The 19,601-nt window shown below is 36.1% G+C and overlaps 1 protein-coding gene across 10 annotated transcripts in view; it reads left to right on the forward strand.

Moving 5' to 3' along the window:
• The window catches only part of LOC126297573 (LIM domain and actin-binding protein 1), a 194,643-nt gene that overhangs the window by 136,719 nt on the left and 38,323 nt on the right, over positions 1–19,601 (forward strand). For all 10 annotated transcript variants that reach the window (XM_049988534.1, XM_049988528.1, XM_049988531.1 and 7 more), the window contains exons 10-11: positions 9,126–9,213; positions 14,168–14,390. In XM_049988534.1, coding sequence (XP_049844491.1) covers positions 9,126–9,213; positions 14,168–14,390 — 311 coding nt within the window. The remainder of the gene's footprint in view (positions 1–9,125; positions 9,214–14,167; positions 14,391–19,601) is intronic.

Raw genomic sequence — 19,601 nt, forward strand, 5'->3', positions numbered from 1 at the left:
CAGACATAAACAACTGAAAAAGGAAGTGTAGAGTGAATATGTGCTGCAAGTAAACAACAGCTGTTGTCAGTCAATTTACATCACCGAGCTGGTAATCAAAATGTTGATCACAATATAACTCACACTTTCTTTAGTGAGTGGCAACTTTAAAAAGTATTAATGTAGGTCATATTCATAGCTTATATTACAATTTTGGATAATATTATTCTGTTTCAACTGTGATGGATTATTTAGATAAAAATTCATTAGAGAAGATATATGTTGTGAAACTGATCTATTACTCTTTAAAGAGATATCTGCAAGATGATCGTGAAAGAGCACCACAAATTATTAGACAATGCCTTTGCATAATGAGAACTTTACTTTTAAAAGATGAGTGTCTGCAATATTTTCATACACTATTTGGTCAAAAGTATATGGACAGCTATTAGTGGACACTAACCAGGGATGTTTGCACCTTTCACATTTATGATAGGTTGAAGTCTGCTGGGGACAGTTTCAGTGAGGCATCTAAATGTCTGTGCATGAATGACAGCCCATTCTTCCTCAAGAGCCAAAACAAGAGAAGGTAGTGACGTTGGACACTGGGGTTTGGAGTGAAGTCATCATTCTAATTAATATTCAATTGGGTTCAGGTCAGGACTCTTGGCAGGCCAGTCCATTTCTGGAATGCAAACCATTGCCTCACATACACTGCTTCATGATAGGATGTATAGTCATGCTGATGCAATCAGTTATCATGTTGAACTGTTGCACTGCTATATGCTGTACACAGTGCTGTGAAATGTGTGCAATAAGGGGTCCACAACCTAACCACAGTAAATGCCCCATTCTGTAACACCACTAAAAATGATGGCAGTTGATGCTCTTCAGGCATTCATCAACCCCAAATCCTTATATTGGTTTGCCATGGGTTTAGAGTGATTCATTACTCCAGATTGCTAATTTCCAGTCATCCACTGCCATTGGTGTTGCTCTTTACACCATCTCAAGCATTGTTTAACATTGGCTATAGAAGTGTGAGGCTTATGAGGGGCTGTTGGACTATAGGCTGTTTTCCTGTGTTAAAAATATGGTTTTAATTATTGTTATTCAGAGTGATATAAGATTTAAATTGCATTTACAGTCAATATTCTTACAAAATTCTCTTATTTCTGTGAAATTAAACCTTAAAAAATCATTAAATATTAACATTTGATCATGTGATCAAAAACACTCTGTTATTGGCTGACACATTGGAAAAAGCATTTATAACAGTAGAAAGAATTATGTGAATGCTGATAGTGGAAACCTTATGAAAATTTATGCATTTATGCTCTACTCATTTAGACCAGCTATATGTTCAAGGGTAGACATTCTTTTCCCTGCTCCCTGCTTCATCATTAAACCCACTCAAAAGTAAGGAACTGTGGAACATTTGTAAATGACTCTGTATTTTAAATATAAATTGTCGACTGTTGGTCATGAAACACAACCCAAAGCACAGTAAAATTATTCTTGGCAAACGTTAATGCTGAATTCTGCTCTAAAAGATACTCAGCAGATGGAGGGCAAGTGGTGCAACATATGGCACTTGTAACAATGGAGTAGAAGAACATAGGTTTGAATCCTGGAAGGATCATAAATTTTTAAAAGTTTTATATGAAATATGAGAATAGCGTTAGCAAGAATTCATTGTAGCAGTTGTTTCGATGGTGGAGTGTATTGTATGTAGGTTCACATTAATCATAGTCTGAGAAATGAACAACTTTGCTTGCAAACAATCACCTTTTTTGGAAAGTATTGCTACTAATGAAGACATCACCACGCTTCCACAGTACAATGAGGTGTAGGACAATAACGTTTGTTGAGAAATATAAAGCGTTTACAACATGCAGCTAACGTAAGGGCTGTGTTGTTTGTGAGTGTAAACTAATATTGATGTCTGAAGCAGACATAACTTCATCTTATGTAAGATGATTAAACTTCAAAAGCTGAAGCAATAAGTATGCTATCTGGACAGTATGAAGATAACAAATAACAATGTTTCTAATAAAGTAAAAAGTGTGCGGTCACATTAACTAGAAAATATTGTTTTTGAACATAACATGTGTGAGCAGCTTTTGCAAATGTAAGCACATGTAAATGTGAAGGAAAACATAATAATACTCTGTTTCTAATCGGTGCAGTGAAGTTTTGGAATTGTGATTTGACTTTCATATGAAAGTACTGTTGATTTGTTTTATAAAAGTTAAAATACTGGTGCATACCAAATTCGAACCAAGGACCTCTGCATGTCGTTTTTCACTATTTGATAGTCCACCACTCAACCAACTGAGGAACCAATGATGTGTGAAAGAAGTGGCTATAATAATAATTTTTACTAGCAGTGTAATTTTGTCGAGTGATGTTATCCTTCTTTGTGAAAGTGGGAAAGTGCATCTTCGAGGTAAATTAATGTTTACTTCAGAGTTCAAGACATTTTTAATTAAGTAAGAGAACTTAGGCATCAATGTGGTGGCATTTTGCTTGTGTAGTGCAACAAATTTTTACGCATCTTCTCATTCTCTGAAATGCTTGAAAACAATTTTTCAAGAGTTTTATGGATGTGTTTGTACATCTTCTGAAATGTAAATTCCAAAACAAAACATCTCCATGAATAAGCTTTATGACAGTAGAAGCTGCAAGGTAGTCAGTGACATCACAATCATCACATGACTTGAATGGAGCATTTTAGCAGGCTTTCAAATTATTTAAATTTAATTTCTGTTTTTATAAAAGAATACTGAAATTCAAGAAGGAAAAAGTGTGTTATGAGCATAAAATAACATAATTAACCATTTAAGTCAGTTTCCAAAAGCAGTCAAATAGCCTACTGTAACCCATTCTTCTTAACTCCATAGGCACAGTCATTGTGCTAGCTGGACTTTGCAACTCATGAGTGACTCGTTCCACTGATTTTGTATGATTTTTTATAACCATCCTCCTTAATCCTTGATGGTCCCTGTCCATCAGTACATCAGGTGTTCTGGTCTTGGGTTAGCTGTGGTTGATCCTTAGTGTTACCATTTCACTATCACATTACACTTCACAGTGAGAGAACTACCTTGTCAGTTTCACCTACCTACAAAAACGTCTCTGAATTATATATTTGAAAGATATTTCCGTTCTGTTGCTATAAAAATTTCCACTGAGTTCCATACACACATTAGGTTTTCAATGTTTTCTGGTACTTAACATTTCTCATAATTTTTTCTGACTTTCACATTTACATTTGCTTTTTTAGCTAAAATAGATTTGGCATTATTGTCATAAAAAATTCATTATTACGGAATTCAAAACATAACACAACAAATTTTCTCATAAAGTTGTAGTTAACTTTGGCTTGCATCCCCTTATACTCTACTAGTATCTATTGCCACTCAAAAATTCCTGTTAATGGCATACTACATGTTTATGTATACTTGAAGATAGTGGAGGATGATTGTCTTTTTCTTCTTATGAAATAAGGACAGAATAATCAGAGAAGAGAGTGACAACAGAAATTAAGAATGAAATCACACAGCTCAGGGAGGCATTACTTGCAACATAATGTATTCACTAAAGAGCAGTGAACCTTGTACCTATTCATTGTCTGCAGTTACAGTGCCCCCTCTTTCCCCTCTAGGTTTGCATCATTGTGTCAAATTCCACATCTACTTTTCAAAACTTCTGACATTCCACTGCAAAACACAACAAAACTACCGAACATTTGATATTTTCAACAAAAATTCCTTTAACTGTTGCAAGCACACTAAAGTTTATTTTACAGCTACCTTGAAAAATACCTTCTGTACATTGCACTGAAAATCACTGTTTGCATACTGTATTTCTGTGTCAACTTCAAACAATTTGGACATAGCTGCTGCTGGTAACTTAGCAACAGTGTTCTTTAATTTAGCAACTTGCACCTTCTTTACCCTTTCATATTTCATGTTAACATTACTTACATTAACTTTTACTAATTACTTCTCATGTACCTTAGTATTACATTGCCTTTCAAATTGACACTCATTCTCACTGTCACCTTACTTTGTCAGAAGTTCATTCATTAATTGTGCATACCCTGTTTCAACATCATCAAAAGTATCAATATTTACAGCAACAACCTTCTGCTTAATCCCCAGATCTCAAATATCAACACAATTTGATTGATTTGCCTCATGGAATGGAATGATCATATAAAGTTGATCGTTGGTAAAGCAGATGCCAGACTGAGATTCATTGGAAGAATCCTAAGGAAATGCAATCCGACAACAAAGGAAGTAGGTTACAGTACGCTTGTTCGCCCACTGCCTGAATACTGCTCAGCAGTGTGGGATCCGCACCAGGTAGGGTTGATAGAAGAGATAGAGAAGATCCAACGGAGACAGCGCGCTTCGTTACAGGATCATTTAGTAATCGCGAAAGTGTTACAGAGATGATAGATAAACTCCAGTGGAAGACTCTGCAGGAGAGACGCTCAGTAGCTCGGTACGGGCTTTTGTTAAAGTTTCGAGAACATACCTTCACCGAAGAGTCAAGCAGTATATTGCTCCCTCCTACGTATATCTCGCGAAGAGACTATGAGGATAAAATCAGAGAGATTAGAGCCCACACAGAAGCATACCGACAATCCTTCTTTCCACGTACAATACGAGACTGGAATAGAAGGGAGAACCAATAGAGGTACTAAGGGTACCCTCCGCCACACACCGTCAGGTGGCTTGCGGAGTACGGATGTAGATGTAGATGTAGATGTAGATGTAGATAAATAAGTTCAGTATGATCACTACAAGAACAGAACTCAATTACTCCTGACTTATCCTGACAAGAATTAACAAATTCGACTTCCATCTCCTTATTACATAATTTTCCTGTCTCATCTTCACTATCTCACAGATTTTGAATCCAAGTGTCCAGTGATGATCCCCTGTTCATACACTTTTCATCTACCCTATTTTTGAAACATTTTTGCAATGAGTCTGTCTTCTTGTCCAAATGTGATTTTAAGCTAATAATTTCATTCTTAAAAATTCTTTTTAGCTCCTGAACTTAACATTTTTTTTTCAAATTATGTCCCAAAAATATTTTTTTTTTGCTAATGAAAAACTTCCTATAATGAATGACACTACCTACAGACATATAAAGACACCTTTTAAGGGTCAAAATAACGAGTTACAAAATTTTGGAGATAACCAGTAATAAAATCCTGAGTAAATTCGCACAGTGGACTTTGACTAAAATATTCTGAAACTTGAAGACATTTTGTAGATTCTGTGTAGCTGTGAAGTCTGACCATGTATTTCACAGTTGTTTCCTGTGAACATAAATGTTTAAGGAGCTGGCTGGAACACAGTGGATGCATTTATCTCATACCACTGGTGAGTAATTGGTGCTAAGCTGACAAAATGTCATCACTTTCAGTCTAAAGAAGTAACGTCTCATTCTTCTTCACTTTCTGAGCCACTTTTTCAGTGTCAAACTCAAGATCACTACATCCATCCTGTTTTGAAAGCATTGCCTAAACAACAATACAGGAGAGAGTCTGAAATCATTAATTTTGTTGCTGAGTATCCAAAGCTGCACACAGTAAAAATGATATCTGATGGCAAGCACCTCAACCAAAACATGACAGCCAGGCCAAAAATGTAGTACCAGATGCTCTGTAGCAGCTAACACGGAACTATCGGTGCTTAAGTGGATATAAGCAGGATTTTATTTTTCCGGTATTTTCTTAAGTCACCTGAGTATTCTCTGAATTTTAAGTTTATGTCAAAATAATAGAAATGAGACAAATCGGCATTTTTATTCATTTCTACCCTTAGACTACTGATGTTACTCTTATTACACATATTCTCATTCATTAATTCCATCAACTGTGTCTTTAAGTTCTCATTTACTGATCCTGTCTTCACCTCTTACTTTCTTTACACAATTCCTTTTCAATTACTCTTGATCTATCCTCTTAACTCTTCACATTACAGTAATCAGCAAGTAAATTGACAGGGTGAATTGACATTTTATCTATAACTTTATTGTCATTTACTTCAATATTTACAGCTGAATCTAGCCCTTATCTAAGCCCAATTCACCATAAAATTCACTTTGACTTACTACAACTTTTTCCTCTATCTATTTTAGCCCTTCTTCTCTGTATTCATACATACTGTAATTAAAAGATTCACTTTTGATTTTTTTACCCATTCCTCAACATAAACACATTAATTTTCTCTTTGCCATTGCTGTTGACCAGATAGTACACCATACCTTGTAAAAAACACTTCAACCTGTTGTTTGTTAATGCCCTCTGAATGCCAGTTGCCTGTCAAGTTTGTCATCTGCTAGATAGCTCATTTATCTGCCAGTGCTGACGTGAAAGTTATAGATGCATTCCATGCTGATAGGATGCTTTCCTCATAATATAGCACTGTGAGACCTCATCCTCACATTGGCTGAAGATTTTGCATCCAATATGGTAGTGTTTGTGTACTTTTTAGACTGCATAGTCCCATGGTTAGCCTTGTTATTAGTACTATCTGCATTGTCTTATATACACTGCTGTCACAAAAGTGCCACAGAGAATGTTTGTCTGTTCTTCACCAGCACTGATATTCACACTTAACTCATCCCATTGTTTTCCTACCATTAACATCAGTGTATACAATTTTCTCATTAATCCCCAATCACAGTTACACAGTCTGTAGATTTTGTCACACTTCACTGTTATGGTACATTTCTTTATTACATTCTAATGTTCTTTGCCACAGTGTTCATCAGTTTGTAACTTTTGCCGCAAGTCACTGTCATTTAACCATGTGAGTTCTTTAACAAAATGTTTCTACTGCAATGTGCTGCTCACCCATGCCACCAAATTGAACATTTCCCTACATGGCTCTTGGCAGTCTCAAAGTTCTTCATAGAGTGATTACAGCTGAAAATAGTACTCAGATGTTGTTCAATTGATGGACACACAGAGTTTATGCTTTTTAAATGGTCTCTTCCACATTTATTACCACCCTAAATCTTGCAATGACCGGTTCAATTGTATGCCACTTGTCATGACGCCTAGTTTACAATTCTGCATTATGTAGGGATATGTGGACACTTTTGATCAGGTAGTGCAAGTGTGACCTATCATTCATATTTAATTCTTAATATGTTAAGTTATTGATTATTTTTTCTTTGAGACTTTACATGACACCTAGTGAAAAATTATTGCACATAGCTGCTTAATAAACTTGTGGATATGGTTTTATTTTTGTTTAATTCTTGCCTAGATGTACAATAACAATTACTGACACAAAGACAAGTAATCAGTCTTTTTGTGTTCATTTACATGTCGTACTCCATACATCCCATTATGAAGAATGATCTTAGGATTGTTCAGCGAAGATACATCACCACTGAGATGCAGTTATAATAAAATGCTTCTGTAGAATTAAATAATAATTATTGTTAAAGGTGTTGGCCATACTACCATTCCATTATTACATGGCATACTCTATTTGTACTTACTTAAGTAGACTGCAAATTAACGTCATGTCTTGTAAGGAAATAGATTATTATTCACTATATAGAAGAGACAATGAGCATCAGCCAGATGTAAGCAAAGGATGATTACCAGCTGAGCTCTAGACCATATTCCTGCTTCTGATAACTAACAAAACATGCAAAGACTCAGTGTTTACACACTCAGCAACTTATTGTCTCTGCACTGTGGCCGAACTAGGTATTTTGTTTAAAACCATGACTGGTTTTGGCTCCCAGTGCCTTTGTCTAGTGGTAGATATCAAACATCTAGAGAGGACACAAGACAAGTGGCAGAATATCCTCTCAGGATGCCTGACATATACCACTAGATAATGTCCTTGGGGATGAAACTGGTCATGGTTTTAAATAAAAAGAAAAGTGCAACTGGTGGAGATATTTTCATCAAAACCACAACAAAGTTGCAGAATTGGCACCAAGGTGTTCCGCATGCTGGACAAGAAATTAAGTTATTAATGTCAGCCACGTTCAGCTAAGTAGCATTGTTGATAACTTGATGGTTCTGTTGGTCCATAGTCACAGGCTGGTGGTGACCAATTTGACGAATAGATAATCGGTTCATGGTCATACCCATGTGCAATGCTATACAGTGTAAGCAGCACTGTTGGTGGACCACATGACTGATTTCACATGTAGACCTGCCTGATGGAGTAGGAAGTATTGTAACCAGGACAAAATAGGAGAAGGCAAGCAGATATATGGAAAAGGACTTGTGCTTGGTTCTCCTGCAGAGACATGACTCATGGGGTTTGGAGCAGGAGTAGCATAGGAAAGGCCAAGGCTCTTATATGGGATGGTTGGGCAGTTGAATACCACTTTGAGTGGGGTGCGAAGGATAGTGAGGAAAATGGTGGAAATCTTGGCAGAAAAAAATATTTTAATGGTTCCAGTTTTGGGTGGTGAAAGGGGTGCTCCTTTGTGGCTGCTCAACAGTGGGGGGAGGGAACAGAGAGAATTGTAAAGGTGGTGGGTGACAGAGGCAGAAAGTGGGGAGGAACCAGGACCAAAGTTAGGAGGAGCATAGGGGACAGTGGAGATATAAGCCAGGAAAATGTGGAATGAAATGATGTTTTGCAGGGACAGTTTCCATTTGTGCATTCCAGAGAAGCTGATTTTCTGTGTGTGAGGATTAAGATGGCAGTTTGTTTAATTATAAGTCTATGCAGTAGTTTTGGTAGAGTTAATATGTAGTGCGCCTGTTTTGTAGCTGTATTACTCTGTAGTTCTCAGTTTTTAATTTACCTGTGTTCAGATAAAAATAAATGCCATAGAGGGCAATGTGTATAAAATGGGTATAAAATTACATTTAAGGTATTCACATGGAGTATACATGTTACAATTAACATCAAACAAAGTGGTAGACTATAGAAAGCAAAAGTATACAGGGAAAGAATGGTTTAGTGTCAGTGTAAATATGAAATAAGTGTTTCTCAGTTTGATATCAAAACCTTACAGCTTTTATAGCTATAACTAATAAATTAGTAGACAGCGAATTTATTTACCTGTTGTTCACCATTGTTAATTCACTGGTTATATAGTAAATTTAACTGATGCAATGTGATTCCATACTTTGGCAGGTGGGAAACTGGGCATACTACAAAAAAGGAAGAAATGCGTGAAGAGAGAAAGCAAGAAATACAGAACATACGGTCAAGACTGTTTATGGTAATATTATCATTTATTAAAAATACATTTCTTTTTCATATGTAATTGTAAATCAATAGTTTGTTTCATCTAGTAGCGACTGTGTGTGGTTATTTTTTTTAAAAAATGTAGGGAGCATATGTTGCATTAATCATAAATTTTTAGTTAATTCTGTATTCTGTGGATCATTTTCATGATAAATGTATGCTGCTGAATATGTCAGTTAGCAAAAGACTTTCAAAAAGTATTTTAAAATGGTTGGAACATCTTTCATCAAATATAAATAATTAAGGACTTAAAGTGACAATACAACAAATAATTTAGGTTCTGAGTTGTTGACTGTCCAATAGCTATATTTTAGGTGAATCCTTTTTCAGAGCTGTAGAGTACACATTCACACTCCCACATACACCTGCAGAGCCACAATGTTGCAGCTGACTACATAGTATCACCACTGCATCTTGACTGGGGTAAAGTGTTGCAAGGGGAGAAAGGAGGTGAGGAGTGGGAGGGAGGGTTGGAGAAGGGTGATTGGCAGCGGGGAGAGAAAGGCAACTGGCTAACAGGCAGGGAATGTGGTTCTGGGTAGCTCATTCTGGCCACAGGCTGGTGGAATTGTGCAAAGTGCACAGTGTGCTTTGTCTTTGTTATGTAAACAACTTCGGTCTTATCTTAGTCTCTTAGTTTTGACAAACTGCCTATTGGCTTCTGTCTCTGGTTCCTCAGCTGACGTTCATCTGATGATTTTACTGACGTTTTGCCAGCACAAGTGGCTGGCAAAACATCAGTAAACTCATCAGACGAACATTGGCTGGAGAACCCAAGAGAGAAGCCAATAGGAAGTTTGTCAACAAGTGGCCATGAAAACCTAAACAATTTCTCTTAGTTTTGATATGTAAACACACTGTGCTGAGTTGTAAAAAGCTGTCTTGATGGAAATAAGTGACAAAAAAGGCAAAGAAGTGTGTTTTCAGTCATCAATAATGAAGTCAACTTTGGACAAAGATGGAAACATGTATCAAATATAAGTAAAAAGTATTTTGTTTGCAATTATATTTTCCTGATATTAATTAAGTGGTGCAAGAATGGTAAATATTAATACCTAAAATGCATAGTACCTTGTAATTTTGCTGCATACTGATAAGGTAAAAAGTTATTCCATCCTGTCTCCTGTAGAGTAGAATAAGATGCTCTGGCGAGAGGATGAGAGGGAGTAAAATGTAGTGGGGGAGTGCTTTGGACAGGTCTTGCACCTGTGTCTTCAACAGGGGTGTGAACCATGTAGCAAAGGGTTGAGAGTAGGTGCAACATAAGGTTAGACTAGGATAAAGTGTACATTGGGTGGGTGGTGGAATACCACCTTGGGAGTGGTGGGACAGATTGTGGATATGATGTTCCTGATTTCCAAGAAAAATAAATACTCAAAATCCCATTGAACAATACATTTAAACTGTGCCAGTGTGCAATGATACTAAGTAACTAGGGGGTGCACCTTCGCAGTTGATTAGTGGGGATGGACAGAGAATCAGAGTTATGTGAGGATATGGCATGATAAATTTGTTTGCAAGCTATTACTAGGGACAGGGGGGTTGAGGTCCATCTGTGAAGGCTATAGTAAGATTATCAGCATATTGGGCAAGGAATTGCTCATCACTGTAGACTCTAGTAAAGATTTTCTAGTGTAGAAGGGATTGCAGGTTTCAAAATGGCTAATGGGCTTGATATGGACAGAGGTTTGTATGGAGCCATTGGAGAGGTGGAGATCAACACCCATTAAGTTGGTTGAGTAGGCTGAGGAGGAATAGGTAGAGCATGTGGGAGAAAAAAATGAGGATGTCAAGGAATGGAGTAGAATGTCTTGGCTCTGGGTCCAGATCATCAAGATATAATCCATGACTCTAAACCAGACAAAGTGTTTGGGGTTTTGGGTAGCTAGGAACATTTCCTCTAGATGTGTCATAAAGAGATTTACATAAGAGAGTGCCATTGCAGGTGTTTATGGCCATGCTGCAAATTTGTTTGTATATCTTTTCTGCAGTAGTCATGTGAAAGCACGTAGTTTGTCCAGTTATAAGGAATGATGTGGTGGGTTTGAAGTTGGTAGGATGCTGGGAGAGGTAATATTTGATACTGATAAGGCCATGGGTGTGAAGAACATTGGTTTAGATTAGATTAGATTTAGATGTGTATGAATGTGGTGTTAACAGTTTTGAGTAGGGATGTAAATGTTAATAGTGTTGGGATGGTTGAGAGACTATGGAGAAAATGGTTCATGTCTTTCATTTGGGAAACTAGGCTGTGGAAAATGATCAACAAGTGCCAAGGTTCTATCCATGGGAGTGCAGTAGCCAGCTACAATGGGAAACCCAGTATTATGAGACATATATAGGGGGTGGTTGGGGTGAGGAGGGAGTCAGATTGAGGGGAGACATTCTGAGATGGGAATGTATAGGATGGAATCACTATGGCAGGTCTGGTGGGTAGAGAAATCAGACAGTTGGTGGATGCATTCTGTCAGGTAAGCACTGTGATTCATCACAACAGTGGTGGAACATTTTTCTTCAGGGAGGATGACAAAATCAGCATCTTTCATAATGTTTGATGTCGACAAGGCATTAAACACTAATCTTTCAACCCTAAAGGTTGTTTATGGCTTTTCTTTTCCTCATTGAGAGGTTTGTGCTCTTGGGAAAGGACCTAGGAAAGAAGAATGAGGCCAGGTCAAGCTGGAGACATGGAGGGAAGGAATTCCTGCAAGGTAACCTGGGGGTAGTTAGGTGGAAGTGAGGTAAGGTTATGGTTGGATGAAGGTATGACCTAAGAGGTGCAAGATTCAAGGACAAATTTTTATTGCCTTTAGTTGGAGTGTTTTGTAGCAAAAAAAGATTTCAATTTTAGGAATCTGGAGAATCAGAGTAGATCTATAACAAGTCCTGTATGATTAAGCTTGGCTGTGGTGCTGAAAGTGAGGCTGTTGGATAGGACTGAATCTTCTGTAGAATTGAGGGCTTTGGTATGCAGGTTTACAACAGCAATTTGTTTGTTTGGGATGTGTTTTATGTGTGCTCTACAGCCCTGAAGGAGGAGCCATCCAAAAGCTAGCAACATTCTGAGTCTTTTTTTATGTGCATGTCAATGACTCAGAGCATCAATTATTCTGAGGTGTTACATGTACCCTTAAAATTGTTTATAAATAACATTTTGATTTTTAACTTATTAAAATAAGTAATCTGCAATTAATTCCTGTTATTAACAATGTAAGTAAGCACTAGTTTTGACTGGTTGTTAATATACTTTATAGAAGTAGTTTGCTATGACTGCTTCTGCCTGTTAATGTATAACATGACTTATTCTGCTTCCTTGAAGACCCTGCTGCAAAAGAGGATGAATTGATGAATGAATGAAAGGAAGTTCACATTCTTTCCATAAAATTCTGCACTCAGAATTTTGCATCTGCCTTTTTTGTGATGGAAGTTATTTGAAATTACTCTGTTAGATCTGTTTTTTGATCTTTCTCTTTTTTAAGATCTTTATTAATGTTTATGAATTGATACTCTGTTTTATTCATGTACCTACATAACTGTGAATAACAATTTTTTATATTTCAGATTCAAATAACTTCATAGTGGCTTTAAAATGGACAAATTATGTTATATCTGTTTTATATTTTGTGTATCCAGCTTCAACATTTGTTTTTTGCTAGTATTTAGATTATTACAAGAGCATGCTGAGAAGAAAAGAGTCCAAATTTGGTATGTGAAAACTCATAAAGGCTATTAAATAAAACAAATGTTATTAACATTCTACATCTTTATTCTTCATGTCTACACATTTATTTCTATCTCCTAGGCAATTAACACATTTCTCCCAACAAGAGACCAGTTTGTTGATACCATCACTGTAAAATGTTTCACTTTCTTGACAGAGTCACATCCTCACCTCTGCTTGAACTGCTTTATTACTGTCAAAGCGATGTCCTTGAAGATGTTATTTAAGTTTTGAAAAGAGATGAAAATCGGATGGGGCCATGTCGGGACTGTATAGAGGATGATCGATCACAGTGAATCCGAGGATTCAGATTGTTGAGATGTCGTAGCACTCATGTGCTCTGGCATTTTCATGCTCAAGGAGAGGGTGCTCCATGTGTGGACGTTTTGTGTGGTGTGCACAAACTCTTCAAATTTGAATCTCGATTGCAGCACACTTTTTCTCATGCACTCACATAGTCATGTTGCACACCACTGCATTACACACCCAAATGACAGAGGGCTGTAAATATGTGTGCATAAAGAATAAAGATGTAGAATGTGAATTAAGTTTGATGTATTTAAATAGCTTTAAGACTGTTTTACATAAAAAATTCAGAGGCATTACTTTTCAGCGTGCTGTCATATAATTCTGCCCAGTCCTGTAGGTGTTAAGTAATTGATGTTCATGGTGCACTCAATTTAACAAGAAAATCTATTTCACTCTCTACTCCTCAAAAAAGAAACAACTAACATATTAATTTAGGTGTACAAAATTGTATGTAAATAGGTCATTGGCATATTGAAAAAATGTTACCATAAGTAACAGAAACATTTTTTTAGTTGTGTGCAGAGACTGAGTTAACAATTAAGATGTATCAACTATTTTCACTTTTCTTTACTAAATTAGATAGCACGGTGCTAAATGGCATGGCTTTTGGTCTTGAGGAATGTACAAGTCTAGTCTAATCATCCTAATTTTCATCTTCTTTGATTTCCTTAAATTACTCATATAGGCACTGAAATAATTCCTTGAAAAAAGTTATAACAGATTCGTCTCTTCAGACATGTCCAACTGGGCTAGTACTCCAACTGCTTAAATCCCATAGCCACTCCATTGTCAAACTAAATTAAGAAAAAGTTAAGATATAGAAAATTATTTTTAATACTTTTTCAGTAGTTACCTCAGTAAAGTGTAAAAATATATAAAATTATCACATTTCATTTAGGGAAAACAAGGAAAAATGAAAGAAATGTATGAACAAGCTGTAATGGAAAGTGAACGCAGTACCCAGAAGAAAGGTGTTGATATTTGTTCTGAGAGGGCAAAGAGCCTTAAAGAAAAATTTGAACGTGGTGAAGTTGTACCTGATGATGAAGAGGAGGACATAACTGCAAGAGAAGAGCAACACAAGAAAGCAAAAGAACAAGAACTGAGTTTAGTAGAAGCAGGTATATTTATACATTAATTTCTTCATAAAGAAATCTATCACTATGACATGTAATCTATAAAACACAAATTTTATGTACCCACTTGCAAAAGAATATTTTCCAGTTCATACACAAAGAGTATATTATTCAGGAAACAATGTTGCCATTTCCTGAAAATTTGTCACTGTTGTGTGTAATATGTTGTTAGTTATTTTATTGACGCACTCTTTAATAAGTCTGTGTTGCATCATCAAAATACTTACGTAAAAACAAACAGCATTGAACACTTAATGTAACTGGAAGAGTCTGTATGCAACAGTAGTTTATTTGTGTGCACTTTTCATTGATGACATTTGTTATATCTTGCTATTATGTGGAATGAATCAGTTGATTTATGAATATAATACATTTTCCTCAGTGAAACTGATCAGTTACATGATTAACTTTTATACTAATCCTAATCTACATTGCAGTTTAGTCACTGGACCTTTTCAGAAATAAATTTATGAAATAGAAGTAGTTACCAAACAAAACTGAATTAAATTTGTTTCTAATTTCTTTTTTTGCTATCTGTTATTAGCTACCTTAAATTCTTAAGGGAAATGGTCAGACATTTTAATGGCTGAATACTTTGGCCCCTGGTGTGTAAGAGTAGCATTAAATTGTGGGTAGTAGATTTCATTTTCATACCTAATTCTGTACTTATTATTCTACAATAATTTTCAAATTTTACCAGTTCTTAAAACAAATTCCATTATCAAGTAAATGTACTGTGAAGCTTTTTCTGAAACAGTTGGGTACATGATGTTTGAGGATGTACACTATCAGTGCCCTAACATTGTACTTCCATACAACAAATATTTTGTCTTTGGGCTTAGGCTGGTTCAAAATAACTGTTCCATCTGACATTTTAATCAAAGTTTGCAGAGAAAATTAACTTTCCCCTTGAAAATCAACAGTTGATCATCCAGTTTCATTTCTCACCAGGCTCTGTTGCCATTGGTAATGTTATATCTTTCTGTATCTACAAAGAATTTATCGATCTGTGTTCTTTCTAAGTTAAATGATACACAGTTTAAATCAAACTGTAGTTTTTTATTTTTTTGAAGATTTGTTTTATTATTTCATATGCTAGGCTTAGTAATGAATACTGCATTGTAAACAAATGAAACTTTTCTGCTTTATCTGCATAAGAAGGAAGATAACTTATGTAACGTCCACCTCCATACTTTAGTGTTCAACATGTATGACTGTCATGCTGAGGACCTTGGTTCAATTGAGGGTACTAACATGACTTTTTGTTAGGTCAGAGGACTGAAGCAGGGTATATTCAGGCTCATTATCCCAACTGCGAAACTGCTTGAGTAAGAAGTAGTGGCTCTAAAGTTCAGAATTCTGACATCAGTGGGAGAGCTATGTGGTGATCACATGCTCCTCCATAACACATCCAAATGATGTTATTGCCAGAATATGCCATGGCAGCTGATTAGTACCATTTGATCTCCTGTGCTTGATCACAAAACACTTTTTTATCATTTATACTTATAAATAAAGGGAGCGAACACAATAGTGAACCTCGTGGAACACCACAAGTGACTTGTCCCCACTCAAAATACGACTCAGCATGAAGATTCCCTCTGTTGTTGAACATGACTCTGTGGTTTAAGTTATCAAAATTTAAGTGGAATATTTACTTTGACAGCCACAAACTTAACATATCTCCATTGAATACCATAGACCGCGCTGTTCCAGCTCAAGGTCACACAGGTGCTCGTGGGTGGGGTGGGCAGATGGCTTGCACTTGGGTTGTCAACATTTTGCTACAACAGTATCAGCTAGTGAATTACCATTGACTAAGCAAATACAATTGTAAGAAAATGTGTTTAATATAAACGTTTCAACAAAAATAAAAAATATTAACATTTTATTGTTTTATTTGAACATGAAATTTATTTTTGTTCACAAGTCACAAAAATGTTTGATTTAAGACCCAATGTTGCTACAAAATGCAGGATTCTCTTACATATTGACCATTCTGCAGTTTTTCCCGGCAGAAAATAGTTGTTCACAATGAAATGTGGACCCAAACATAAACATGATATTGACCAGATTTCTGTGTATTTTGGGAAACTGCACTACATGTATACGATGGAATCATTGTAGCAAATTGATGCTGCTGTAATATCTGTCCTTGAACAGAGTGCAACAGCTGTTAATTGCATTTCCAAATGTACAGTATCTGGTGCAACTGAGAACCGAGTGATAAATAAATTCAATTCATTTTCTGTACTATATGGGTCTTGACCCCTTGTGTTGAAACTCTGATGAAGTTGAACAATCTTTCCTTGACATACCATGAAACATGTGTCTGAAGGTAACTGTAAAAATGAAAGACATTCCAAAAGTGTTATGTTAGCTGTCTTTCAAATACCTGTAGGTGAAGTTTGTTCATGAATACATTAATTTTATTGTACATGGTGATAACCAGTAACTCTTTCTTTGACGTGTTGTGTCCTGTTATTTAAATGTCTCATAATATGAGTGAGATAGGCTGTGTGCAAACTACAGAGAACAAAGTGTGAATATGGTGCAATAGAGCCCCTTGGATTTAGCCTACTTACCTATGCCTGGCTCACTGGTGAAATGTGAATGCTCATGAATTGCCATGCTCTGTGGGGCAGAGTAGGAACAGCTTGTTGTAGACAGATCACAAAACGTACTAATATTTGAAATTTTGTTAATTAACATATTAATAAATTTCAGTAATTCACAAGAAAAATGCAGCACTCAAAAGGCATTTTTCATGTAAACTACTGCAGTTTATATACAGCTGCTGCAAAAATGAAATGGAACTTGGTTAACATTTAAATACAGAGAAATTGGGGTGGCAGAAGGCATGTTTGGTGACAAGGCCCTTGTGGAGTCAAAATTGTGTTCAACTCAAAATCTTGTATTTGTAGATATGCTCAATCATTTTCTGAAACTGTTGAGAATGATATTAATAGTGAAACTTTAATACCCATTCTGATGCCTCTCTTAAGAAGGAATGTTACAATGTCATACTTCTGTGTTTTAGGTAAAATACTTTGCAATTGAAGTGGATTATGTGTCTGACTCAGTACAACTGCTGTCTTACTCTCCACAAAAAAGAAAAAAGAGAATATTAGTGCAGCTTGCTGAGCTTGTTCTGTGATGAAACATTTGGTCATTTTCTTACTAAATCACCTTGTTCCTTGACAGACGTCTCTGTCTTTACTTCTTACTACTTTCCACATTGTTTTTATTTTATTTTTTGACATTATTAATTTGCACAACATTCAACCTTTTTGAATTTTTGACATCTGTTCTCAGTTACAAAAAAACCACCAATATAAAAAGTATCTATGCTTATCATGATCATTTTGTGTACTTGTCTCTACCTACAACATGAACTTTAATGCCTTTGTTATCTGAGGTCTCCACTGTACCACTGATACTGTATTTTGCAGTTTTCATTGGGAAGCAACAGTTCAACTGTTTAAGCTCTACATCTCCACTTGTTCTCTGCAAACCCCAGGGAAGGTATGGAAGAGGAATCTGAGTGTTGTATGACATGTAAAATTTCTTTCACATTCCATTTGCATATAGAGAATGGGAAGAATATCTGCTTAAATGCCCCTCTGTATGTTATAATTAGTCTAATTTTTACAATGTGGTCACTGCAAGAGTGATCTGTAGGTGCTTAAGTGCATTTCAAGGTTATTCAGTTAATACTTGTCCTTGAATATTTGTAAGTAGGCTTTTGAGGGATAATTGGCATCTATCTTCAAGCATACGCCAGTTCAGATTTTGCAACATTTCTGTGACATTCCTCAATGAGTTAAAAACTCTTATATGTACATGTTCAATATCCCCTACTAGTCCTATTTGGTGGGGGGCCTACACACTCAAAGAATATCCTAAGATTGAATGCACAAATGTTTTGTAAGCAGTCTCCTCTTTTTTTCCATCTACCCTGCCAATGAACTGAAGTCTGCTTTACCTATGTCTGAGCCTATGTACCTATTTCACATCTTCACAAACTGTTACATCCAGATATTTGTATAAGTTGACTGATCCCAGTTGTGACTCATTGGTATTGAAATCATAAGGTACAAGGTTTCTGTCTTTCATGCAGTTGCACAATTTTATGTTGCTGTACATTTAATACAAATTACAAATCTTACTACTACTTTGAGATCATAAGATCAGTGTGGATATTTGTGAAGCTTGTTTTTCTAAACAGTACTTCATTATAGATAACTACATCATTTACAGAAAGTCTGAGGTTACTATTAATGTTGTCTGCCAGGTCATTAATATATATCATGAGCGGCAAGGGTCTCAACATCCTTCCCTGGGGCTCTAGAAATGAGTAAAATTTAATGTTCACATGGGGACTACCATGTAAAATATTCCCCTGTTTCTGTAGTTGGCAGTAATACTTATGGCAAAAGTAGATCTTAAAAAAATTTACAAGTTTTCTGTATAGTTTCCATAATTAAAGGGGTGTTCCCTCAAAATTCTATATCAACTTTGAGAAGAATGATGATAAATTCTGCATCACATCATAACTGAAGATGAGACACGTGTCTTGCACCAAATTTCAGAGATGAAGAGCAACTCTTAACAAATGGTACAGATCTCATTTTGATCAAAATAAAACTAAAAGTGCATACATACACTTGGCATTTCAAAAATTGTTTCACTGCATTTTGCAGATGGAAAATGCTCTTAACTTTATGTAAAGACATAAACTAACCAACTCTTATATTTACTACCATATTTGTCAGTGACTCTGGTGTGCTCAAACATAAATAGTTTTGTCCATGACATTATTCATGAACAGTTCACAACATCTATACACTGAGGTGTTGGACCACCTCTTGCCCAGAATACTGCAGCAACTCAATATGGCATGGACTCAACAAGTCATTGGAAGTCCCCTGCAGAAATATTAAGCCATACTGCATCTATAACCATCCATAGTTGTGACCTCTCGATTATGGCCCATAAATGTGCAGTGGTAAACATTTTGGGTGATCTGTATGGCCAAATCATTTGCTCAAATTGCCCAGAATGTTCTTCTAACCAGTGATGAACAATTGTGACATGACATTATTGTTTGTGAACATGAAGTCCATGAATGGCTGCAAATGGTCTCCATGTAGCCAAACATAACCATTTCCAGTCAATGATTGGTTCAGCTGGACC

The sequence above is a fragment of the Schistocerca gregaria genome, chromosome X (genome assembly GCF_023897955.1).
Source record: "Schistocerca gregaria isolate iqSchGreg1 chromosome X, iqSchGreg1.2, whole genome shotgun sequence".
NCBI lineage: Eukaryota > Metazoa > Arthropoda > Insecta > Orthoptera > Acrididae > Schistocerca > Schistocerca gregaria.